The sequence below is a fragment of the Tetrao urogallus genome, assembly GCF_951394365.1.
Source record: "Tetrao urogallus genome assembly, chromosome: 6".
NCBI lineage: Eukaryota > Metazoa > Chordata > Aves > Galliformes > Phasianidae > Tetrao > Tetrao urogallus.
Window position 1 is genome coordinate 29669186 of NC_136819.1, and position 26052 is coordinate 29695237.

At 38.3% G+C, this 26052-nt stretch overlaps 1 protein-coding gene across 1 annotated transcript in view; it reads right to left on the minus strand.

Moving 5' to 3' along the window:
* The window catches only part of EIF2AK4 (eukaryotic translation initiation factor 2 alpha kinase 4), a gene marked incomplete at its 5' end in the record, with an annotated part of 32336 nt that extends 6926 nt beyond the window's left edge, over window positions 1-25410 (minus strand). The window contains 31 exons of the mRNA XM_079537153.1: window positions 109-237; window positions 909-1016; window positions 1149-1283; window positions 1822-1992; window positions 2528-2593; window positions 3304-3420; window positions 3908-4076; window positions 4167-4216; window positions 5303-5424; window positions 6633-6708; window positions 7249-7485; window positions 8521-8571; window positions 9124-9225; window positions 9873-9952; window positions 10681-10738; window positions 10870-10974; window positions 11448-11570; window positions 12535-12618; window positions 13699-13768; window positions 14506-14918; window positions 15247-15404; window positions 15932-16041; window positions 16388-16923; window positions 17653-17810; window positions 18480-18595; window positions 19977-20125; window positions 20654-20734; window positions 21577-21750; window positions 22676-22778; window positions 23933-24048; window positions 25258-25410. Of these exons, the coding sequence (XP_079393279.1) occupies window positions 109-237; window positions 909-1016; window positions 1149-1283; window positions 1822-1992; window positions 2528-2593; window positions 3304-3420; window positions 3908-4076; window positions 4167-4216; window positions 5303-5424; window positions 6633-6708; window positions 7249-7485; window positions 8521-8571; window positions 9124-9225; window positions 9873-9952; window positions 10681-10738; window positions 10870-10974; window positions 11448-11570; window positions 12535-12618; window positions 13699-13768; window positions 14506-14918; window positions 15247-15404; window positions 15932-16041; window positions 16388-16923; window positions 17653-17810; window positions 18480-18595; window positions 19977-20125; window positions 20654-20734; window positions 21577-21750; window positions 22676-22778; window positions 23933-24048; window positions 25258-25410 (4320 nt within the window). The remainder of the gene's footprint in view (window positions 1-108; window positions 238-908; window positions 1017-1148; window positions 1284-1821; window positions 1993-2527; window positions 2594-3303; window positions 3421-3907; window positions 4077-4166; window positions 4217-5302; window positions 5425-6632; window positions 6709-7248; window positions 7486-8520; window positions 8572-9123; window positions 9226-9872; window positions 9953-10680; window positions 10739-10869; window positions 10975-11447; window positions 11571-12534; window positions 12619-13698; window positions 13769-14505; window positions 14919-15246; window positions 15405-15931; window positions 16042-16387; window positions 16924-17652; window positions 17811-18479; window positions 18596-19976; window positions 20126-20653; window positions 20735-21576; window positions 21751-22675; window positions 22779-23932; window positions 24049-25257) is intronic.
* Window positions 25411-26052: the final 642 nt, after the last annotated feature.

Sequence of the window (26052 nt, forward strand, 5' to 3'; positions counted from 1 at the left end):
TTGTGATTCAATTACAACTAATTTTAAAAAATTGAAAAAGGATGGTCTCAGCCTGTGCTAATCTTAGAGAACAGCAACATAATTAATACATGTAAATAGAAATTCTACCTGGGACCAGTCATACATTATTTCAGCTGGAATTCCTGCAGTCCAAAGTTTCTGAACAATATTGATAGCTCTCCCCATTGACATCTGACCAACACTTACAACCAGCAAGTCACATGAGCTGACAGAAATCTGGAGGAAAAGCAAGAACAAGGGGGACAATATTAGCCACCAGGCCATTTCCAGTTTATTAATGGAGTTAAAAGTAACTAAGAAGGATACATTTTTCAAAATGTAACAACCTGCAAAAGGTGTTAAATCACCTCTTTCTAAAGCCACCGGAGCACATTTGGAAGGTGCTGAAGCTTAGTCTTGGACAACAAGCAACTGCAAAGCCTCAGCCTGCAAAAGCCTCCCAGCCTATTGTGTTCTTCCCTTCCCAATGAACTTAGCAATGTTAATTTATTCTTACAAAAAAAAAGTTAATGAAATAACATATTCCACAACCAAATGAAATTGTGTGACATCCAAAGTCCATTTTCTTGAAGTTCCTTCCTGGAAGAGGCAAAATAAGAATAGCTGAATATCTACAGTTGTATTCTTTCACCTGAAACAGCATTTAAGCTGAGGAAAGGCCCATTACATTAAAAAGTTCTAAAACTGAAGATTGCCTGTTCCCTTGCTTCACTAAATAATGCTATGTGTAGACATGGAAGAAAACAAGTCAACTTGATGTTTGCTGTTTCAGAATGGTTTTTTGGATCACATCTGAATCTGTTATTTTTTGCCCATCTGTGGTTACAGGTAAGTTACTGTCAGAAGTAAGCAAACAAACATTCCCATCTCCCCAGCACCAAACTTACAGTATCCTCCATACTGGAAACAGCAGCAGTTATTTTATCTATAGCTATGCTGACTCCAACAGCTGAAGGCACCGGTCCTACTGCCTGCGGTCCTCTAAACTGTGGGATCTGAAGATAAAAAAAAAAAAGACAAAACTAAAGAACCAAATAGTTATCTTTGGAAAATGTCAGAAAGATTTTTCAGTTTTCACTTCCTTGTGTTCTCTTTTCCTATAAATTCATTAAGAGATGTACACATACCAGATGATCATATCTGCCCCCGGCAGCAAGAATTTCAGGCACAGTTCTTTGCCTTCTTTTGATGTATGCTACAAACTGGAAGATGATACCGTTGTGTTGCTGTATTTTGTAAACTAGTCCCAGATTTATGGAAATCTGTAAAATAAAAATGCATAAGTGAACAATTCCTCTACCATTACTGGTTAATGTAATTTATTTCCTATTAGATGTATGCGCTGACAAGACTGTTCTCACATAAGAAGACATATGGAAAGATTATCTCCAAAGATTAAGATACAATTAAAAAGTAAGGAAATAATACTTGAAGCTTAACACATCACAAGAAAACTAAACAGCAAGCCATAAGGAAAGTGGAACATGATCAGTCAGCATCAGCTTTCTGCATTTAAAAAATATTTATAGCTTATTTCAAAACATTTATTTATGCTTCAATCCTGGTTGGAAAGATAATCCCTTTGTAATTAGATAGAAATGGAGCCAGAGACTTCCAACTGAAAAAAGATCTTGTTCTTCAAACACCTCTCCCAAAATGACTATCAGTATTATTACCTGCCATCAAAGATCTTTCAGCGTGCTTTTTCTACTCTCAAATATCATTAGTTTGTTTTGTGATAAATTACAGGGCCCATGAGCCTACAAACAACTGATTTATTAGCAAAGTGTTTCTACAAACCTGAAGTTTTATTCCAAGTTGTTTTAGCAGACCGATTACTTCCTCTAGATCCTTCATACCATGCTTCAGCAGCTGAGTCACGCCTGGCTTTTGTTTTATCATTGTGTTTAAAAATGGAAATACATTACTTGCTTCTCCCTTCTGCTCAATGAACCTGTAGAGTCGAGAAAGCTAAAAACAAAAACAACAAATAGCACCAGTGAAGGTGCTCATAACAGAACACTTTGAGAAAAATGGAAAATACTTGTCTGTTCGAGTAAAATATCAGCCTTTTTTTGCTTGTTTGACCTAGCAGCCTTTGTCTACCTACTGAGTTGAGGACAGGAATGGACACGTACAACTCTCATTGGGGCATCCAGAAATCAACACAACTTTCTGTATGCACAACTCATCAACAGTTGCTGACTTTTTTTGTAATAATTTCTCTCAGTTTGTTTTACTACATGTCACTGTACAGAATTCCATCTACCCTTTCATTACCATACTTTCAAAAATATGTTTAAGAGAAGAGAGTAACATGGAAAGTAGCCATACTGCAATGGAGAGCAGAACAAACTCAAACCACTTTCAAAGAGATTAATCTGTTTTGGGCAGCGGATTTAACAATTGATTCTTTTATCCTGGTTGAGTAAATTTCAAAGTAAATAAAACTTAAGTAGCTTATGGCAAGTTATGGGGAATTTAACAACAACTTAAAATTACTCACACTATTTGACGTGAGAGAGAGATTACAGAATTTGGCTTCCACTTCTCTTTTAGTTAGCTTTTCAGTCTGCAAGAGAAAGAAGTGCAAACATATTCAGAGCAAGTACGTTGCAGCAAACATTACTGCTGAGAAGAATTAAAACACAAGGTTCCAATGCTTTTAATTAAAGGCTGTATTCACAAACTTCAATCGTACCGTAAAAAAGCAAAGCTGATAAGTAACACATTTTCTACTGATGTTTTAGTGAGGCCATATTTGGCTTACTCTAAGGAACAGGAAGAAGTATAAAAATGTAAACTTCTGTTGAAAAGCACTTCTGCGTAAATGAATACAAGAATTCCCATGTGTTAATTAAAATGATAACAAATAAAATTAAATAATTAAAAATTGAACCATAAAGCATTATGAAATAGACATGTTTTTGGATTTAAATACTACCTTAATAATTTAATTTCATCCATTTTCTTTGCTTATTAAGTGGAAAAAAATACACTATGATATTAAGATTCATTTATTTTTACCAGTTCTTAACTACACAGGTGAATATTTACCAATGAATACTTATTTTAAAAATTATCTCAAAACATCCAAATTCAGAAATAACTGAGAACATATTAATCTGAGTTCACTGCCCAAAGGTAGGCAGCCTTTATATCTAACAGGATGTTCCTTGTTACACTGGCAAATGCCCTGTTACTCATTTTTAGAGATGGCTCCTCTAAGTAAGATACCCTAAACTATGTCTATGAAGATTAGTTTAATAATTCATATCTTACCACAGCATCATAGAGAATGATGTAAACTTGATTGAGTTTATCCTCTGGTATCCCACAGTGCAAAAGTATAGCTTTCAATAAGGAAGTATGGTTCAAGTAGATACTGTAATTTCTTTCCTGAGTTTAAAAAATAATAATAATAAAAATAAATAAATAAATGAAAAGGAAGAAAACGAGGAATGTTTTATTAGCATTTCTATTTACCTAAACACTAAGGAAAACACACATGCAAAAAGAAAACTCACAGACGTTTTTTAAACCTTCAGTAACATCTCCAACTGTTCAGACCTCTCCTTCCATCACCTTACCTTTCATTTATAAATGAAGAATGGCAAGGATTGCCCCATTCTACAGTAATTACTTGCCCAACAGAAGGCAGATCTATTTCAATGGCACTGTAGGGACTCGGCTAGTATTTCTGATGCACACACAAATTTTTGCATCATTTTATGTTCACCTACGAAAACACACAACAATGTTCTACACATGACTATTGGTAAAACCTGTAAGCAGAAAGTTCTGTACATTAACTTACATTAACATTTTGAGATGGAAAAAGAGGAAAAAAAAAACGTAAATCAAAAGGTACAATTAGAGAATCTACCTGCAGCACTGAAAACTCCTGAATGATTTCTGAAATTGCATAAATGGTTTCTGCTAAAGGCAAAAAGCTATTTCCAGTGGATGTAACAATGTCAAATGCACATTCCAGAAGTTCTTTGGGATGACAGCGGTCCAACTTCCGAGGTCTGAAAACTCGCTCAATACAGTATCTGAGGGAAACGTTGAAGAACAAATCAGCATCTTCAGCATTCACTGTCACGTAGCGCAGCATCTCTGCACAACATCCACACGTCCCTTACCTTTTCAAGTTTGATATATTGTTTCTGGCTACAAATCTTGCAAAAGGAATCTGGAATACAAAATACATAAAAACTGTTCAAACAAAAGTGGTCTAGTGATGTCCTTACGCGGCAGGTGAATTACTAGCATGCAATCAGCATTTCTACTCTCACATGTAGTAATGCCATAAATATTTGCCATGGCCAAACAACATAAATCATCTTTGTGGCAAGTCTTAAACAACCACACACACACGAAAAAAAACAACGGAAAACAAAAAAATGTTCCTAGGACAGCTTGGAGAAGGACAAAATACATCATAAACTTGTCTTGACGCCTATTAAAATGTACTGTCAGCTATTTTGTTGTTTAGAGAAAGATACAAAAAATTGTTTAATAAATCATTGATCAACACATCTTCCAAAACAAAAAAGTCCAAAAGAGAGATAAATACTATAGATGCTGCACGTGTCCTTAACTGTGAATCACACTGTATAACTGAATGTTCTAAATGCAAAGGAAAGGGGAGTCACACTGGTGTTAAATTAATGTAAGAGATAAAAGGTCAGGTTATCTACCTGTCAGTAATAAACACAAAAATAAAACTTAAAGCACTTAAGTTTTAATTAAGTGCAAAGCAATTAACAACACCAGTATTACCTATAATTGAGTAGTGCTGAATCATGGATAGTAAGATTTCAGCTACACATGCTGTTCCTCTCAGAGGAGAATGATGCTTAACTGTGTATGTTAGAGAGGAACATAAAATTGGACAGAATGTTGCATGTTCTTTAGGAAGACATACAAATAAGAAAGGGATGAGAATATTTTTTCATTTATCACAGGTAAAATTATTTGTCTCAAGTACGCACAAGAAAAAAAAAGCAGCAGTGACATCTACCACATTTATAATGTAGCATTACCTTTACCTTTGGTTAAAAAAAGAGAGAAGGAAATAGTGCACCTCTTCCCTAGTCAGGGCTGCAGCTGTCAAAACCAGGAGGGCAGCATTAAGAAAAACATAACAGATGCTGAAAGATGTACTGCTTCAGCAGTTAGGGAAAGTGCACACCTTAAACCAAACTCAGTGAGCTAAATGTATGGACAAACAGCCATCTTCAACCCCAGCACTGCCAGCAAGGAAGATAATACTTACTCTGAGGTCATAAGGAAGCATAACCAGCATCCCACTGTGATCCATGAAATAGGAAGCTTCATTATGTTCATACAGTTTTTTATTTCTAGGCATTAGCAATGGAGTATGCAGCTTGATGGCTCCTACACAAAACCAGCAAAATGCTATTATCTTCAGAAGTAACATCTGTTTTTGCAAATTCATAAACAACTTTGCAGTGATCAATATCTTTTAAAATTACATTGTTTTAGATGTCTTTAAATGGTGGAATAGGAAAATCTATTAAAGAAACCTATCAAACAGACTTTGATGTTCAGTCTTCCACGCTCAGAGTGCAGCCACTGTTCTATCTGAATCTAATCCTCACTGAAACTCTACTATAAATGATAATATCACTAATCATGGAAAAAATACTTGGGGGGAAAAAACTTAAAAAGCTCCAAATACAAGTTACTGTTACAGATGGCAGATAAAATCTAACAGAAAATATATCCAGCTCCCCTGTCTTTTCTGACAATTTTTCACTCTTTTAATCTCCAAGCTGCTGATAAATGCTAGAAAGTTTGATAAGTTTTAATGGAGGGAAAAGAAGTAACTCATCTTTATTTGGCTTCATATTTCCCAGTTTCTCTTCTTTTATTACTGCAAAACCCCGATTGTGTTTAATCAGATTGTGATCTACCAGGAAATCTTCCAGTTTCTGTTTTAAAGATTACTCGTTTTTATAGAAAATACAAAAAAACATACAATAGCACCACATAAAACATTTCAGATGGGGCAGTATGTACATAAGTTTTCTTCCTTTTTTAAAAACTGATTTGAAGCAAATACTAATGAGTAGATGAAGTCACAGAGAGAAAAACCACTGAAGACTGTTGAAGATCATGACACTAGCTCTGGCTCAGGAAGTCTCCCAAGGGCACATCATTTCTGAGAGCAGTATCAATGAAAGCACCACTGTATGGCTGCTCTGTTCTTACTTCCTTTCCTTGGCCATTTGCCTTGTGGCTACATTCAGAGGGAGGGTGCTGTGTCACATGGATGTCTGGTCTTTCACTGTAGGGCTATCCACATATTCGTATCTAAATTTAATGTAGCATTCTGCATCTGAAAGCTCCTACAGCTTCATCAGAACCAGATACATTCGAAGATGTAACTAAGATTTTAACTGTTCTTCCTATGGAAAATTTAAATCATTCAGACTTCAAGTTAACAGCCCAAAATTTAAAATTTTGAATAGTACCCAACTACTGAACAAACTCTGTGACTCTTGATAGCAAAATCGTTCCTTTCCCTTAAATCCACTCAGTCATGAAAAAGGGAAATGAACAACTTTTGTAAACACGCTCACCGTGTCTTTTAAATATCCGACTGATAATCTCACACACGTGCTGCTGGATCTTGGCTGCCCAAACAGAAAAACTGCCCTGAAACCATCACAAATAAAAAGTACATACATAATTTATATGCAAGGAATATTCCACTTAATATAGGTAAAAAATATTGTACTATCTTCTTTCGCTATAATCAACTGTATTGCTTCCACAACAGAAAAGAACAATAGCTATACAAAGCATTATTTTACTGTCACCTTGCACTTCTTTACAAAGATTTAAGAACTTAAAGGATTATGTTACCATCATTAGAACAAGAGAAAACACTCAAAGCCAACAATTTATGTTGGCAATCAGATGCTAAGTACTATCAGTTTAAGAGAGGTTAAGAATAAAGCTTATTTCTTCGTTGAAGAATCAATGTAAGGTTAAATACTAAGCGGGTTATGTGGGTCCCACACTGCAAATGTGTAGCTTTAAATAGTAACTCATGCGAAGGTTGATTTTAAGAGATAAAGCAATTATCTCGTGTGCTTTGCAGTCAACCATAACAACTTTTTTTTTGTGGTTGATTTTTAAAAATCCAACACAGGAAATAAACCAAAAACCCAACAGCCCTTAACAGCTACAAACCTTCAGCGTATCACTGTCGTAGGTGTAGTCTATAGCTGGAGATATGCGCTGTGAAAATATCTGACTCATCATAGTGCGGTAGGCCTTGCCATCCACATTGGCTAAGGTATGGTGAAGCACTTCATGAAGCTCAGACTCTTCCATTTGTGGTGGTGGAAGATGTTCACTTTTTAACAGCTCCACAGCTGTTGGTCTTGCTGCAGGGTCATGGTTCAAGAGCCACGTAATAACCAATCTCTACAAGTTAAATCAAAATTTTATTGTTTCTCTTATGCTATCAGTGTTTAAAATAAGCATTCTTAGTTACATAACAGGAGTAAGATACTGAGAATATACAGGAAAAAAAGGAAATCAGGGTTTGAATCTTTAGGTTGGGTAATTCTTTGCTTATTCCAAGTATCTTTTGTTGTGGTATTACCTAAATAAAGAACTACTAGAACAAACTGTTAGAAATTTGTTAGTCCATTTACATCTCTTGGGATGAAAAAAAACCACATCGTGACATTTATTGTCTATGTTATGCAAGCTCTGGCATCTCAGTGAACAAAATCAAGAGAAAAGAGAATCGCATGCATAACAAAGGTTTCTGAGTTACAGACACTACAGAGTGTATTTCAGTAAACTGTGTAACATAGAAACATTTTTATGGCTTTAGTGAGACAGACTGCTGTTCCACTACCAAAACAGACAAAAAGTTAATGCTAACTGTTAAAGAAAGAGTCCATTTGCACAAGGAAAAAAATGTTCTCAGATGATTCAGAAAAAGTTACACTGCACCTTATCATTTCTTTCCTCTGCCATGGAGGCATAACTAAATAAAATGAAACAAAAAGAAGAAAAGAAACTATTCGAATCCATTGAGTACCTGTTGAATCAAGTTTCCAAAATAGCTCTTGGCAGAAGTATTCAAACTTAGAGCATTAATTTATGTTGTATCTCTCTTCCTGTTCTGTGACATGGATCTCTTTCAAACATTTAAGGGTTGAAAAAACACAACTGCAATTACTTTGTGTCTAAAAGGTAAAAATTGTCCCTCAGAGTCTTAAAAGGTATGCAGGCAAATTCTGCATTTCTTCATGACTGCACTTAGGGAATTCTGTAGATAAGCATGTTTCCATGACAACTTTATTATTCTTCTGAGATCTTTTTCTTTCTTTGTTCTAATGTCAGATAGTAACAGTTTGGCAGGAATCATTAATTTAGAATTAAGTGGGGAAAAAACAAGTGTTTCTTGATAGGGTTATCTACTAGTTAAAATGTCTTCAAAATTACCTGCTTTGCATGCTTGACTTCATCGAAGTCTTGAGGAAATAAAATACTGGGCTACAAAACAAACAAACCGCATTTGAATTAGAACAGCACTGTTTGTGCAAGCTATCTTACAGACACTGAGCACTGTTACTGACCATGGGGGAAATAAAAACAGAAAAAATCAAAACAAAACCCGTGATAAATTTAGTTTGAAGAGCTAACAGAAGGAATGTTAGTGAAATGCAAGTATGATGTTTGTGACAGACAATCCATACCCTCAGTCACTTATCAACAACAAATAAACTGGTTCTTGAGAACTCACTGGGTATAGACCCAGCTGTATTAAAGCCATGATCAGTTTATTGTCGAAGTTTACACCTCTAGTGTCTTGCAATAGAAAAATTAATTTCACTGAGACAGAACAGTGACTAATGGCAATAACATTAAGAAATCCAAAGTACATTAAGGAAATGCCACTAGGAGCTCCAATTCTTCCAATTATTCTTCCCTTCTACTTTTTTTTTTGTTTTTGCTTTTTTTTGTAAAGCACTCTCCATGGAAACATCTTTGCTTCTCTTAAGCTATTTGATGCTCAGAATTGATCCTTTATACCTGTGTACTTACTAATCTTAGCTGACCAAGAACAAAGATCCTTTCCGATGCAGTACTCATGGGATGGTAGGACATTTCAAAGAATATTATACCCAGACTGAACAGGTCCACTTTCTAGGGAAGAAAAAATATAAAATTCACAAGTAGTTCTTTTAAATTTCCATGGAAGATGACAGCAGAAAAAATGCTTTGGTTAAATCTCACGTTTTAGTACAAGACGTGAAAGGCGTGGATTGCCTTTATTTGCTCTTCTGTTTAACTTTTTAAAGGGACATAATCCATTAAGACCTGTTAGACTTCAATTACTTTTATCCTCACAGCACTGCCTTGACGTAAAGGACTCTAGTTCGCTTTTAAAGCACTCTTGCTTTGAGATTCAGCTTCTTTGTGCATATAACCAGGATGCTCTCTAATGAAAAAAAAAAAAAAGTACTGCCATCCCCTCAAATGACAATCTAGGAATCCAGGAGAGCAATTCTAATGATGACGTTTTTCTTCAGCAAAGACTCTCAGATTTCTAACCTATTCGTTTATAAAGATCCCCCTTTCAACATCAACTTGCTTGCACATAGCCATGGCCACAGCATAGGCATCCTTTTACCTTAGTCTACTCTTAAGCAAGTGAATGAGAAATATTCCTTCATCTCAAAAGTCCCACCATATCCTTTTCCATCTTGATTTCATCTCTGTTGAGCATGAGTGACTTGCATTGTACTCACTACCTTAGATTCCATGCTGCCTTTTAGTAAGTCTAGTCATACCTGATTGTACGTAGATTTTGTGTTTCCTTGGACCTCTGGGCTGACATACAATGCAGTGCCAACCATCCCTGTCAAATTACCTACAAAGCAAAAGACGAAAGCATTTGTTTCAAGAAAGCAGAAAACGTGGCATCAAAGTCAAGAAAACTAAATCATCTTTTGTCCTCATTCCTTCCAGGATGGAAGGCAGATTGTTATAAGAGATACCCAAACATGAGCAGACTGCAAAACAGTTCTCAACTTCACACATGAAATGTACATGTCTGTTTATACTGCCTACATCCTATCTATTGCTCTACAGAATTTTAGTAGGTCAGCACAAGTCCATTTCACTTCCAAAGCACTCAAGTTATGACAGAAGATATACTAAAGTTTTCTCAAAGCACAAAATTCATCCCAACATGGAAAGTGTTAAAGCCAAACAAAAAAAACCAAAAGCAATCAAACAAAAATCCCCCAAATCTTGAAATTATCCTATCCAGAGAATAGAAATGCAGATGGAACAGGTATACAGGATCGCTATATATCCCACCATAATAAAAGCGTCAATCAATGGCAGAAGACAAGTAGTGGAAGCAAATTTGTTCAGATAACTGCCCAAACTGCCAAATTATGTGGAACACATCCATCTAGAAGTTGTATTTTTTTCCCCATAAAAACACATATTTATTTATAAAAAACATTTATTTTATTTGTAGAACACGTTTTATTTTCAAAGAAAGAATGGAAGTTATAACAGAGTACATAAGATTTCTACATACAAGAGTTTGCTTAAAATCATTTAGAATAAGCTACTGTGTATACTAACCTGATGGGTCATAGTTAGCAAAGCTATCTGAGTGGTTTTCTTCTTGCTTAGAGACTGCCTGAAATGAGGAAAAGAGACACACAGTAAAGATTATGGCATTCACAATATAATCGTTATCTTCTGTGTTCATCTTTCAGGTTTTTACAACACCGAGTGCTAATTGTTTAATTCACTTTTGGCTGTACTCACTGCATTTGCTGGATGATCTGTAGCTAAACCAAAATCACCAATTTTCACGTGATCATTGGAATCTAAAAAAATGTTCACAGGTTTCAGGTCTCTGTGGATCATTCCCTGTTAAAGCAGGAGAGCAACAAAAAAAGACTGATAACAGAAGAAACAATAAACACAATGCAAAATGTAAATCTTTATAATAGACTGAAAAACAGTATTATATTAATTATTCTATAAGCAGTGGAAAATCTATTGCACTGAGTCACCAATGACTAATTTTGAAGACTGTAGTTGCTAGCTCAGAAGCTACAAGCAATCCTTGGTGTTAATACTTATCTAAAGCAACATTTTTTAAAAGGAGGCAATTTTGTATGACAAAAGGAAAAAATCTGAAGCGATTCATTGCAAAATTAAAGTTGATGAAAATATATTCCAAAACCCTAGAACTGAATAGTAACTGCAAGAGTAAGCACCACCAATAAACACAATTACGTAGAATCAAAAGTTCAAAATGACTAGGATAGGATGGAATAGAATAGAACAGGTCACAGCATATATGTAAGAGACAGGCTGTAACTGTCACACTTGCTGACCTTTTCATGGATGTAAGCTAACCCATCTAAAATTTCTCGGAAAAGCCTCCAAAGCCGACTGGTGTCTTCGTATAATCCTCTGTCAATGGTGTCCCTCAGTGTGCTCTTTTCACAGTATTCCATCTTCGGTTGTGCATACGTAGGAGAGAGAGGGAAGAAAGTGAGTTTTGTCAAGGAAAAAAAACAATCAGAAATTTTTGCCTGTGAGCACCTTCATGCCTGGTTCCATAAAACACTGTTCAGAAGCAGATAATGTCACCTAAACATTCAGGTACTTGGGATTTTCCTCAGATATGTTTCAGCTAGAAAATACGCACTCCTGAGTCCTATCTCATTTTCAGGGGCAACAGTATTAGCTTCCTTAGTAGTCTGTTCTCAATCACAACATTAAAAACAAGATGAAAGTAACCTGTGTGTTCAAACCAGACTTTGAAATACCTCTGGCTTTACTTTTCTTGGCTCCTTGACTGCTTGTTCTATGCTATATATAGCACATGCAAACCAACATAAAAAAAAGTCAAATTCCTTCTAGCTGCAACCCCCTTCCAGGCAAGGGCTATCAATAAATGCTTTATAAAAAATTACACACAGAACAGTTAGATATGACTGCTAACTTCTCTGTTAGCCTAACTCTTAACAGAAAAGAGATGTTCTCAGAAGTCTGAACATTCAAACTTGCATGAACTTTCTTTTGCTAGGGTCACAAAATGGCTTTGCAAATTACTGTATTTCCTCAGATGTGTTTTAGCTAGAAAATACGCACTCCTGAGTTAAAAACAGTATATACATTGTGGTTCATCTGAAAAGAAACAGGAAGTTTTCACATGCAAACCACATCTTCAAGTACAACAAATACAGTACAAAACAATGGGAAGCATTGCACAGTGCCTTCCCCCCAGCCAAACCTTCTAGAAAACCAGTCTACTGCATAAACAACACTGGGATTAGTTTCATTTTGTTCTTAAAATATCATTACTTTTCTCATGGAAAAACAAAACAAAGCAAAAAAAACCCAACCCAACAGCAATTTATTTTTGCCAATTGGAATAAACAGCATCCTTTCATCTAAACACACAAGCAGCCTAACCTGGATGTACAGATAATGCACTGTTTGAATGACTGGTGTTCTGTCTTCTTCTTCATGGCTATTCTTTTCATTGCCTTCTTCATCCTTTATTGCAGTAAAAAGAACAGAACAGTTAATTACAGGAAGCAGTCCAGAGCTTTTTTATGCATCCTATCATTTTTATTGAGTTGAACACATTAATGAAAGCTCATCTTCTATGCCTGGGTTTTAATATTAGCAAAATAATACACTGACATTTTTGTAACACCACTGCTTCTACATCTGCTAGAAGAAAAGGTATGACCCAATTCTCACTTTCGAAGTGAAAACAAATAACATTTTTGCCATAACTAGACACTGGAGGAATAAAACTTGCAAAATATGTGGACAGAATCTAAATCTGTTATGTTATGAATCTAAATCTAAGTATGTTAGGTTAAAATAGAAATTAATAAAAATAAAGCTAGAAATTAATAAAAATAAAGCATGCTTAGTAAAAGGAAAAATAAAAAAGGAGAAAATCAATGACTTTGCTATAATATATCAGTCTTCCCTATCCCTCCATGATAGAAAGTGCACTGCAACCTTATTAAACATATATCAGGCCAACGTACATCTCAACAGAAAGAAGAAAATCAAGAATCAATAAGAGCACTTTACAAACCCTCAGGATGGGCCATAACAGATTCCACATGCTGTAGAAAATTCTGCCCATTAACTTTTGATGTCCCCTGACTTTTTACAGCACATAGTGTGATTCAAAATCAGAACCACTACAACCTCACACACATCATTCTGACCTTCCATCTCTTTTTGACTGCTACAAACATGTCACCAGTTTGTAAAAGTGGCTAGTGTGAGCAAATAGACTGGTTTACGTCCCCTAAAAGTCAAATGGAATTTAGTGCATACTAAAATCCTAACATTACAATAACCAGGCTCATGATTATAAAATATAGATCATGTTTAGCTCAATACACTGTAAGAAACAAATTCCAGATTAGCTGCATCAGCTAATCATTCTGACATAGCTCATGGTGGCACAATATTTGCTGGCATTAACATAACCTTGCACGATTCTGTATTTACACCGGATGTGAAACAAAACCTCTCAAATGATCTGTTTGCTTGTCAAAGACTATTCTGTAACATTTCCATTTTTACTAGCTTTATCCTTGTACTTACTGGAGGATGACCTTTACTGTTCTCATCCTCGTTATCAAAAACGATTTCACTTTCAGAGTCTGTAGTTGGCCTATTAAAAAGAAAAAAAGAAAAAAAATTTTTAGTGTTCCTGAAACAGACACTACCAAGAAACATTTAGTCAGAAACCTTGAGCCTATATTTGCTGGGGAAAAAAAGAAAAGAAATCAAAGCTTTTGTTGAATAACTTCCTATATGCCTTAAACAAAGCAAACCAAATGCATCCTGCTTGCAAAGTGAAACTTCCTTTGACAGCTCAGTCTTTTAACAAAAGCATGTATTCCTATCAGTAGGATTTAATTTCTGTACACAGTAAGCAAAATAGAGGTAAGTACACTTGCAATACAATGATTAAACAAAAAGAACAACACAAGCAAAAGAACCATCCCTATCCAGCGGCAGGCATTGAATATGTTACTGAAACCAAAAGAAGAAAGGATGAGTAAGGTATTTGGGGGGATGTTTAATTTTTATAATTTATTACAAACATTATGTCTTAAGATTGGAAGAAAATCCAACATAAAGAAAATAAGCAGCCATACATTCTGAAACAAATGTTAAGAAACTTCCAGAAGCACAAACCCACTTTCCTCTTATATACCTACAGTAACTACAAATCTTCTCCCTGGCTATCCAGCTGCTGGCAAACACAGGGCTTTCTTTTAAGCGGAGGACAGAAGAAAAATGCAGCGAATCAGCTCTGACAAAGTGAGAATGGTAAAAGACACAAGCTTGGAACACTCGACTACGCTAACATTTCTCACAGCGCTAATGGTGAAGACTACTTACAAGAACGAATGTGAGAACACCCCATCACCATCATCGTCGTCATCATCACTGGACTCCTGATCAGCTCCACTGAATTTGTTGCTGGAGGATCTCTCACACGAAGTGCTCCACTCAACTGAACTTGTCAGAACTGGGGGAGGAGCGTTAGCTTCCACATCGTTTGTCTCCTCTGCCGTAAGGATGAGACCTGTTTTGGTGGGCGTTCTTTTGTCTTCAGATGCCTCAGATGATGACACAATGGGAACAGGACTTTCGTGTTTTTCTATCCAAGCATTATAATACCTCACAATATTTTCATGGTTTAAACGGGAAAGTAACGTTACTTCTCCCTTAATCCTCCGGAACTGCTTACTGGCAGTGTTTATGCGGATACGTTTTACAGCATAATAGCAACCATCAAGCTTATTTCGCACCTGAAAAATGTGAACAAATCTGAAGTCAAACGCTTATAAGCACCCCAACCAAGAACAGCCAGATCTTAAATAATTTCATGGAAGTGGGAAGTTTTCCCTGCACCTGGGAAACAGCAGCAACTGAAATACAAGCTTCTCCATACTGTATGGGACTCTTAGCAGACCTCTCTCTCAAAATTTATCAGCCTACTCAGCTCCAGATGAAAAGCACAATACAGGTATAGCACACTGGAAAGCCAAACAAACACTGAGTATGCTGTTTTGCTTCAGAGAAAACAAACTCATTCCCAAAAATGATTTCATAGTGGAAATAATTCTTATACCATACCTTGATGACTGCTCCAAAAGCCCCTTTACCAAGTAATTTTAGCTCTTCGAACTCATTGTAGTAGCGTGAAAATTGTCTCTGTGTTTCTGTGAAGAATGAAGCACTGGAGATCTGGCTGCTGGGCACAACGGTCTCAATGCAATCTATACCTGCTGAATCTGAAACGAGGATGTCACAGTTACCAGCACTGATAGCACAGGGAGAAGGTGGTAAGGCACAAGGCACTGTCAAAGAGGCATTAGGAAGAAGATAAGCCATAAAAAACAAAGTGCAACTGTGAACCTGAAATACAGAAGTGCTCTGCTGAGGAGAGTTTAGCTCTGGTAAAAACATAAACCTTAATGTGGTGTTTAGTCACTAACATTAATTATAGTGGACAAAGGAACTGATTCTAACAGAATACAGTGAGAAAAGATGTTTCACTAGAACATAATCTTCCAAGAAGAAAATTAAGACTTCCTGACATTTACACCACGTAGCTTCCTCTGCTGATGAGAATACAGCAGTATGACCACCCCACCTGTCCATGGACCAAAAATCTAGCGTGGTCTTTAACTTCCAAATTAGTTAGTGTAAGGCATTTGCAGAAACATGGTCTTCTGATGATCTAGCACAGTTCAGTTCTTCATTATGCAGGCTTTGGTCCAGTTATCTAATAGAACACATAAAGAAATGAGTTTCTCACCATCTAGATTTTCTTCTGCTACAGGTACTTTCATTCGTGGAATGTTTATAAAACTATGTTGTAACAGTTGCTGAGGAGTCCATCTTTCCTTATCTTCCAAGCAAACACATCTGTTAGCAAAGCAAAAAGAGAACTGTTGAGAGAGCTATGCTGTATTGGGCCAAAATGCTCAAACAGATCTCCTTATATTTAAGAAATGATCACCTTTATCATTCTGACGGAATCAGAGGCCAAGAGAGACTAAATGGCTTATCCATAGAGACACACAAAGCTGGTGGCAGAACAGAGCAGAAGAGACCACCACACCCGTTCTCCTGAATCCCAGATAAGCAGCATGATCCTAGAGAGACAATGCCTCTTCTCTAAAACCTTTGACTAGTGACACCAGGAAATATGGATCAAGTCTTTAAAAAAACAAATCAAAGAGAAAGATAAAGGAATGCAGCAAACACGTACTTTTCCAGAAAGTCTTGGAAGTCAGCAGGTAAGTTATTAGGAACAGCAACTGGATATTCCTTGGTTACTTGGCCCTGGCTGAGTGAAAGCAGAAGCAAGCCCAGACTCCAGACATCTCCTTTTTTTCCAGGTTTGTTGGGAAGAGAATCCTCGCTAAAACGAACTTTGGTTTGCTCGAAAACATCTGCTTTGCAGATATCCGCTAAGCGTTTGGAAATGCTGTAGTCTGTCACCTTGATGTTTCCTTCAGCATCTACCAGGATACTGGAAGCACAAAGAACTTTGTGCACTACTGAATTACTGTGCAAGTAGTCAAGAGCTGACAAAATCTGGCTTACGTAATGGCGCAACTGCTCAATCGGAACTGGAGTCTCTTTGTGCAAGTATGTGGAAAGGCTGAAACCGCTTACGTGCTCCACCAAAATGTCCACCACAATTGAATCCTCCCGTTCTTTCAAGTTCATACATATGTAATGTACTATGTTTGGGTGACTAAGCTTTGTCAGTGAGCTGAACTCGGTCTCTGCACCCTGAAGCTGTTAAGACAAAAACAACATAACGTGCATTGTGTCATATTTCACGAATGCACAATTACTAAAATAGATCATATAGACAGAAATACCTCTACAACATATTGAAGCATTGTAGACAAGGAGCAAGAATAACTTTGGTTTCTATCAGGTATGTTTGATTTCCTCTTCCTTCAGAATTTTAATATTACGCTATTATTTCATAAATGCATACGTACAAATACACTTTCTTTCATTTGTATTTTACATACACTCCCAAACACCCCAACATATTCAACTTCCTCTGTAGTGTTGTAAGGGAACTGCTGAGTCATGGCCTGAACCTCTGATGATCACCTGAGGCGAGCCATGAGTCAGCCAGAGGAGCACAGCTGAAGGCAATTCACCTGTGCCGCCAGAAGGGGTGGAGCCTGGCTGCACCTCTCCTAGACCCATTTAAGAGCTGGCTGCCAGCAGGGAAAGATCTCTTCTGGAGATCCACTCCACTGGAGTTTCACATGTGGGCCCAGGATGGGGTGAGTGTCATTCTTTTGTCCTCTAGTACAATAGCTACGTAAGGAAAGCTCTCGGATATACTGTGTCATCTGTATGTTCATTGATTGAACAGGTATAAATCCTCTGAATGGTAACTTCTTGAGGCTTGTCACCACTCTCTCAATATAAGTTATTAAATTCAACAAAATCACTGAAACTTATCTAAACTTTATGAAGCCAAATATGAGAAATAGGCATTACCTGTTTCTTACACTTCTCTATTTTTTCTATTTCCTGTGCTGTAAGAAATTTTCCCATCTTTTTTTGCCAGTGCAGAACCCACTCATATATTAAAACAAAATCTCCGTTGTGAGTTTCCAAGGCATTGTAGGCTGATTTACCAAGCTGTTCATCCTTGCCTAAACAAAGTGAGAAAACGAAGAACATGTCTTATTTTCTCCTAAAGGCCTAGCAGGAGCTTCTGCAAAAGTCAGAGACAGACTGGTTTTTATACTCTGAGAATTGCAAACTGAACAAATCTGTACCTATATGTGTCCTGCAAAAGACCTCTGATCAATATGATTGCTATGCAGACAAAGTAAACTAGCAATAGATAAAACTACAGCATATTAACAAAAACTGCTGCATGTCTAAAGAATTTCAAATTTCAATAACTAAATACTCTTCCCTGTTCTTATCATTGGTTTCACATTACTGAAAGTTAAGATGACTTCTTGCTTGGTGGCCATGCATATCTGACAAGCTTACTGTTTAAATTTAAAATCAGACTGTTTCTAGGACTACTTTAGCTATGAAGATAATATAAAATTTTGAGAAGGTGAGTTTTGTGGTACAACTGTTCAGCTAAGTAATTGATTCTGGAAAAGTAAATTTTCATTAATGTTAATCTTACAAAAATTTTAAATTCACCAAAATGTAACTTCCTATTATTTCCTACCACTTCTGGCTGTGACATTTCACTTCTCACAACAAGCTTCTCTCCGCCATTACTTCTTTGTACCTGCCAGCACTGCTCAAGTTCTACCCCCACCAAAACAGTATGCCAAACTGCAATTGTTTTTGCTTACCTAGACATTTTCCTTTATGCACAGTAAGTTGCCCAGCACCACTTGTGCTGAAGTTTAGAACTTCATAATTTCCAGGGGACTCTTCATTATTACCAACAGAAAACTGGCGTTCTCGCCTGCAATTTAGACATAACATTTTTCACTGTGTCAAAAAGATACTTTTGTTGCAGTCTCCAGTTCCTAAAAATACCACTCCTGCAACAGGATTAGCTTTCAGGCCCTTCCACATCCAACAATAATATCCATCAAAGACACTGAGATGGCATAAATGTAAACATCTGAATAGAAATTGAGTATTTTATAAGCAATACCAAATTACACTCAGTCTCTACATTCAAATTCAGGAAAATGATTGGCAAGGAGTTCAATCCAAACTCTAAAACTTCTACAGCTCAGGATGACATTTTCAGTTTGGAAAACACAGTAATAGTAGTAACCACCACTACTACTACCACCACAGTATTGCTCTGCAAAATTTGCAAGTTTGACTTGACTTGTATTATACTTTAGTATCTTTCATACAGTAAGAAAAAGCAAACACTTGCACTTCTGAGAAGTTCATCCCAGCTTTTGTTCAATTATTTTTCCCTACTTAAAATGCGTTTCCCGTTTGCTTTTACTCCTCAAATCCATCCTTCAAGAAGGGGAAGATTTGGGGGAAAAAGTGGTACATTCCAAACTTTCATACATGCACATATGGAGCTGCACATTAGATCAGAAAGAAGTCCAGGCCACTATCCCAAACCAACCTCCATTACTTCTTGATACAATCTACTTTGAAATTAATGGAAATATTACTATTTTCTCCAAATAAATGCAATCAGTATAGAAATCACAGGAGTATATAAAGAGTGAAGTAGCTCAGTCAAAAGACCAGTTCAAAAAAAAAAAAAAAAGAAAAAGCCCCACATAGGAATTGTCAATTCTCATCTGTGCTGTATATAAAAAACAGACATACAAAGAAAGCATTTGGCTTTCTGAATTAAAATATAATTCATTTATAAAATTAATAGAGTGAAAAATAATCTTCTGGAAGTTTGACTCCTAGCAGGCAAAATTTCAGGCCTCATAAGCATACAAAGAATGGGCATCACTGTTCTTGTGAAGATAGGCCTCAGAAAACTAAATGGGCCAGCTTTTGCTTAACTCTACAAACATGGTACCAGGATGCTTCTATAGTATTTTTGCTTACTCTCATTATTGTCAGTAGAAGCAACTCAGCTTTTATATCCTTCTTTGTAAGAAAACAATAAGACAGTGTAAGAACAGTTCTGTGGAAAGTTAATATAAGTGCACTGTATGTGTTCTGGATTTAAGTACAGTAACAAACATTTAAGACATTTGTCCTTTTCCTCAAGCACAGGCAGCACCTCACTTTAGTACACTAAGATTAGCAAGGACATAGGAAAAGAGATTTCTGGACTATCTATACTGTACTGAAACAGCTGCCAAATACAAATAGTGCTAACAAATTCACATGCAAATAGACATACATACTTTGAACGCCCCACTGAATTTGGGCGTTGTTTAATATTTGTTCCATGTTCCAAACAGTTCCCATTAAAATTGGAAGCAACTCTGTACCCTGATGCATCTCTTCTGTGAGAATTTTCTTGACTTGCCAGAGCAGCAATTTCCAGACGTTCCTAAAGATCAGGAAAAATACCAAGTACATAAACAGCTCCTATCCTCAAAATTTGTGGGTACATCTATTATGCTATGAAGTCACCACAGTCCCGGGGAAAATACAATTCCACTAGAGATAAGGCTGAGGAAGAAATGCTAAGATTCAGGTAGTACGTTTTAGCACTGTCTGTGGGTGAGAATGTAAAGGTGCTTTGCAGTGAAACTGGGAACACGTTACCAAGCTAGCTTTATTCTCTATCTGTTTGAAAATATCCATCCCAGTGCACTAAAAAAGATTAAAAAACAAACAAACAAAAAAAACCAAACAACTGTTTTCAGTTATAGTTGATTTTATTTCAGAAATAAATTCCATGTAACCAAGAACAGAAGATGCTATCTTAACTTAGGTCTCTTAGAAGAACTGGATAAGTAAAAAGGAAAGATGTTCAGAAAATTCAGTCAGGAAATTCTCTCAGAATTCTATAAATATGTGCTACAGTGATGGAAAGAGGGGGGAAAAAAAGTGTTGCAATGCTCAGAAAGAATACCTGTTTGGCAATCTCTTTCTTTTTTCTTTCTTCTCTTTTCTCTTCCTCCCGTCTCTGAATCTCATTAAGGATTTCACGTTGCTGAAATGAATTTCAGTGCTGTTAGAAATGCAACAGTAAATACAGTGCAACTGCTAATCTTAGCTTGTTAAAAAATCCAGGACATTGACATTGACTTTTCAAGGGTATTGGAGAGTATTCACAGATCTCAGAAGAACAAAATGACAAGACAAACAAAAAAACAAAGAACGAACAAAACAAAAACCAAAACAGAAGACAAATTAACTCTTCTGAGGAAGTTAAGAGGAAAAAAGTATGAATTGTGAATGGAGCTGTGAACAAAAGGAAGTGACTTCTACTAGCACACCCAACAGTAAAGTTTCAAACACAGCACATTTATTGAGAAATAAAATAATAGCTATTCTGCCCCTATTCCCACAGTGTGATTTCACATCAGAAGTCTCTGTGTGACCTACATGAATCCCCTCAACTCTAGGGCAGAATAAATTTGTCTTTCTCGCTTAAGACATGCTGGCTGAAACATGCTGGTCTCTAGAGAAGCCTGTGACAGTGAATATAGCAGTCACCCTATGGTGAATGAATAGGTAGGATTACCTGCCTGGCTGCTACTACCTTGTTTAAGGTGGAACACACCCAATATATACATTTACTCAGACTTTTGTTAGCAACTTCCTCATAAATGGTTTCCTTAGGATCACTGATCAACAAGATTTTTTTCAGGCACTAGTACTTCTCAGGGTTAAAAACTCATCAGTAAGCTGTTACAATGGAAGCAGCGGACAGTTCACAGAGTACTCTAACTCTGACAGCTCTAACAAACTCATGGCAATGCAGGATAATTTACAAAATCCTTATTATTAAAATAAACAATACAGAGTTATTCACATTTCAATTTCTCTTACCTCCTGCTCCTCTCGTCTCTTAACTTCTTGTGCCCTACGCAATTCCTCCTGTGCCAGCCTTTCTTGCTCTTTTTTGTGATTTTTTAGCATTTCTTCATGAAAGGACTTGGAAGGTGGTTTATTATACTCGCTGAGAAATGACTGTACGTAGCCTGCAAGTTCAAATATCATCACCTGAAAGAAAATAAGTATGAATGGCAAGCAGAGCTCAATCTAGTTCCAAGAACATAGCAAAATGACACCCAGCTTGGAAAAACAATACAGCAGCGAGATGTGACTGATCATTTTGTTACTTACCAGAGGTACTTCCATTATTTTTGTAAGATCTACTCATTAATGAACGGTGGCATGAAAGTCCCTGACCACGGCAGCAGATGGTGAAAATTACTGTCAGAAAACTTTCAAGCACCTTTCCCCTTCCCTCTCTGCAAAATCCTTTTTCTTGTCTTCTTTTGCGGATATCTTTCTACTTGCAAAGACACGTATTTAAGACATATCAACTACAACATAATAAATCCTTTGCACTCATCTATCACTGTACCTGCTACTACTGAGTAGTCACTCCATTGCTAATGTGAAATCCAATCCTTCTACAATCCAGCCCCAGAGCTAGAACTCTAAAGCCACTGAAGGCATTCCACATTCATAAAGCTACAACAACTAAAATAAGAGCTGCACTGAAAGGGCCGCATGATTTGCTAGGTATGTACTGACGACTGATTGATCTGTCAGGACTTGGGCTTTCAATGATGTAGGAACATTCCTCTGTTACAGCATGGAGTGCACAGCGCTAGCAGACCACTGCATCTCCAATACCTAAGGTCTTACATTATCCACCTTATTTACATATGCACTATCATAGAATGGCTGGGGTTGGAAGGGAACGTCCTTTTCCATCCCCCTGCCATGGGCAGGACTGCCACCCACTGCAACAGGAGACTGAAGAGTTCATGCTCGGAACTTTCATTTAATAGAAACATTCTTCACAACGATGTAAGTCATACTTCTAATCTGGAAGCATGTCCTCATATTACAGATACATTTTGCTAGTACTACTTAGGACAAGGGTGCATTTCTCAAGGATGTGAAAAGTTCTTACCTCTCCACAGCACTCTTTTGCCAGTTCAGCTAGTCTGGATTTTAACTCATTTATTTTCTCATTAGACAAGCCTTTGGGATTTTTCAGTTGTATTTCAGGAACACTGGAAGACAGCAACAGAACATAAAGAAGGTCCTCATAAAGAAAAAAAAAGGAAGTAAAAGGAGGAGGGAAGGGGAATGAACAGGAAGAGAGGTGGAGAGAGTGTAAAAAGCTATATGAGATACAGAGGGCTGGTAAAAAAAAAAAAAAATCAATGATGGAAAAGGAATGGAGTTTATCATCACTTGGCAGCTAGTTAGTGGTCAACAAGCAGTAGGTAAATATTAAATATATAACACAGAATAAAGCCAGAGATATTATTTTACACTCATCAACTTCTGGCTGCATATTACTTGTCAGTTATATGTAACAGAAGAACTTGCAAGGAAACCCCTGCAGTTTCTCACAACTCCAATCTTTGTTAGTAATTCATATAAAAGTGCTTTACAGATGCTACTAGCATAACACTGAGGTGGCTGAAATTCATTTATCCCCACTATACAGGTGACAAAAACTAAAAGGAAAGGTGCAATAACAGGAATAAGTAAGACATCCGTAGCTATGCTAACTTAAACTAAAAAGAAACAAAAACAAAACAAGAGGCACTGCTGTGCCCTGTGCTCCCCAGCACATCTGATCCACTGCCTGGCTGCAAATAGTGCTTCCCCTGTATGCTGCTCAGGGCCCACAGCAAACAGATGGGCCAAAGGCTGCAATGCTGTGGACACAGCCAGTGACACAGGGACTGAGGAGAACATTTTCCTCAGTGCTTGCAGGGCAGTACTTCACTCAAAACACATTTGCTAATCCAAAACACAGGAAGTGCTGATTTCTAGCAATTCTTTTTACATTCTCTGTGGAGAGCTCTTCCAAAAGCTCAGAACACGAATATCAAATACAAATGGGACAAAAGAGTGTTTAAAAAATAAAAGGTAAGTCCTTCTCCAAGCAGAACAGATCATGGGCTGGAGAAGTTTCCAAAGGGCACTAAGATGCTGACAGGCACACCTGTCCTTATTGCACAAGAAACCACATCCAATTCAGGTGAAAGAATTAGCTACCTATTCAAAAATAGCAGAGCCTGAACAAATACTGACATGAAGAAAGCAAGAATAAGAACAATTAATGTAACTACATGTTTTTTCCACCTACGTGAAAACAAATAAATGCTCAGAGAAAAAAAAAAAAAAAGGTTCTATCTGAATGTTCACTCACGTATCAGGGTAAGTATGCGGGCACTTGACCCAGAGATCAACTTTGGCGTACACCTCATCATCACCAGTCAATCCCTGAGGATGCAGAACTAAATTGATTTCTGGAGGCTGTCGTACCTATAGCAGAAAACAAAGCTTTAGATTTAAAAGGGTTTTTTCATCGTTGTTTTCGTTTCTATTGCTATAATGAAAGCAGGAATTACTGCACACAAGTCTCCCACCCATTTTTATAGCAGAACTCAGGTCAGACCACCCAAACCATGAGAAGAATACAGTAATGTTGACACTGATCAATGAGAGAACTGGTTTGTTACAACAGCTTATCCACCATTTCCTTGAAACTGCCTGTTTGCCTTAAAAAAGAACGACAAGACATGCCTATGTAAACATTCCAACCTTCTTCATCTCAATTAGAATGTATTTTTTTAAGGGAAGAGATCTTAGCAGTGTGATGAACAGGGAAGGAAATAACTTCACAAAAATATGAGAACAGGTTAGTAGACTGTCGGTATCCCCTCTTCTTTGCATTTCCAAGCGGGAGAAGCACAGGTTACACACAAATTTTGTAAGGAGAGAGAGCAGGCACACTTGTGAAAATGCAGCAAGTTACGGGCACTGCTAGCATCAAATGCCACCACCACCCCAATAAGTCAGAAGTTTCTGCAAGAATTCTAGCTTCACGTGGCCAGCAGGAAAAACAGTATCAGCCATGACATTCTGTAAGAACCAAAGCCAAAGGCAGCTAACAGATGACAGCAGCAGTGAAGTTATGGGGAGGTGACATAAGTGAGTGGTACTTGCAGCTATGAAAAACTGTGCCACCAGATGCAGCTGAAAAAAAAAATTGCAAGAAGACATTGTGGGCACGGAAGGGAGATGGAAAGAAAGCACCGCACAGCAGACTTGGGCAATTAGCAATAATTGGAAAAAAAAGCCAATACTACAGAGTGAAAGTAGAGGTTGTGACGGAAACAGCCCCGTTCCAGTGAGCCACCGCACAGAACGCACGTACAGAGTTCAGCAACATGTGCGCCGACGGGATGAGTTAGGCAGCCTGTAATTAGCCAACAAAAGAATTCAAAGGCAGCTTCTCTTAAGCTGGCAATTAATTAGCACGCACGTTACATGCAGAGCATTAATTACGCCTGCGTCAACCCAGAGGACAAGCGCGGCGGCGGGCGGACAGCAGGCCCCGCTCCGTACGGCCTCGCCCCGCCCGGCGGCACCGGCGCCCGGCACCCCGCGCGGACAAAGCGCGCCGAGCGCCCAGCGGCGAAGCGCAGGAGGACGGCCCTCAGCACCCGGCCGCGGCGCGCCGCTCGCTACCTTCCAGGCCCGGCTCCGCCGCAGATCCTGGAAGTCCTGCCCGTAGATGGACTCCAGCGCCTGCAGCTCGTTCTCCTGCCGCAGCTGGTAGCTCTCCGGTGGCTCCGCGGCCACCTCCGCGGGCGGCTGCCGCGCGTCGCTCGCCCGGGCCATGTCAGCTCCCCCGGGCGGGAAGCGGCCAACACGGGCGGGCGGCCCCGCGACGCTGCCACGCTCCCGGCGGCGCCGTCCCTGTGCGGGCCGCACCCCCCGAGAGGAGGGGCCGGAACGGCGGCCCCGGCGGTGGGGCGGGCGCGTGAGGCGGGCCGGCGGCCGCGGAGTTGGATGTGGGGTGCGAGCCTGGCCCGTAGCCTTTACGCCTCACGCAGCGCCGGGAACCCCGTCCTCACGGCTGCGCTCCCCGCCGTATCCGTAAGCACCGGCACGCAGCAAGCAGGAGTCCAGCAGTACCTGCTCGCTTCTCGCTTTTACGGGCGTCTGCTGTCAGCGGGCCGCCTCAGGAGGGACGTGCCCTGCAGAGTAGCCTTTGTGCGTTTCCACCTGTCCTGAAAAACTCGCTTACATGCATCCCTTGTTTTTGTTTTTTTTTTTAATTCAAACCCAGGTCTCAGAGTACCGGTTGGGACCGCAACTCGTAACTGCTGCGTCTGCAGCTGTATCGCGACATCAGTACCAAGCAAAACCTGATTCAGGTCTATTCCGCTACTCCTAGTTCCCGGCTGGCAATGCCCGCAGGGCCCATCAGCGGCAGCACTCTCCTGTTTTATTTTTCTGCGGGAGCCCCGTGTCGAACGC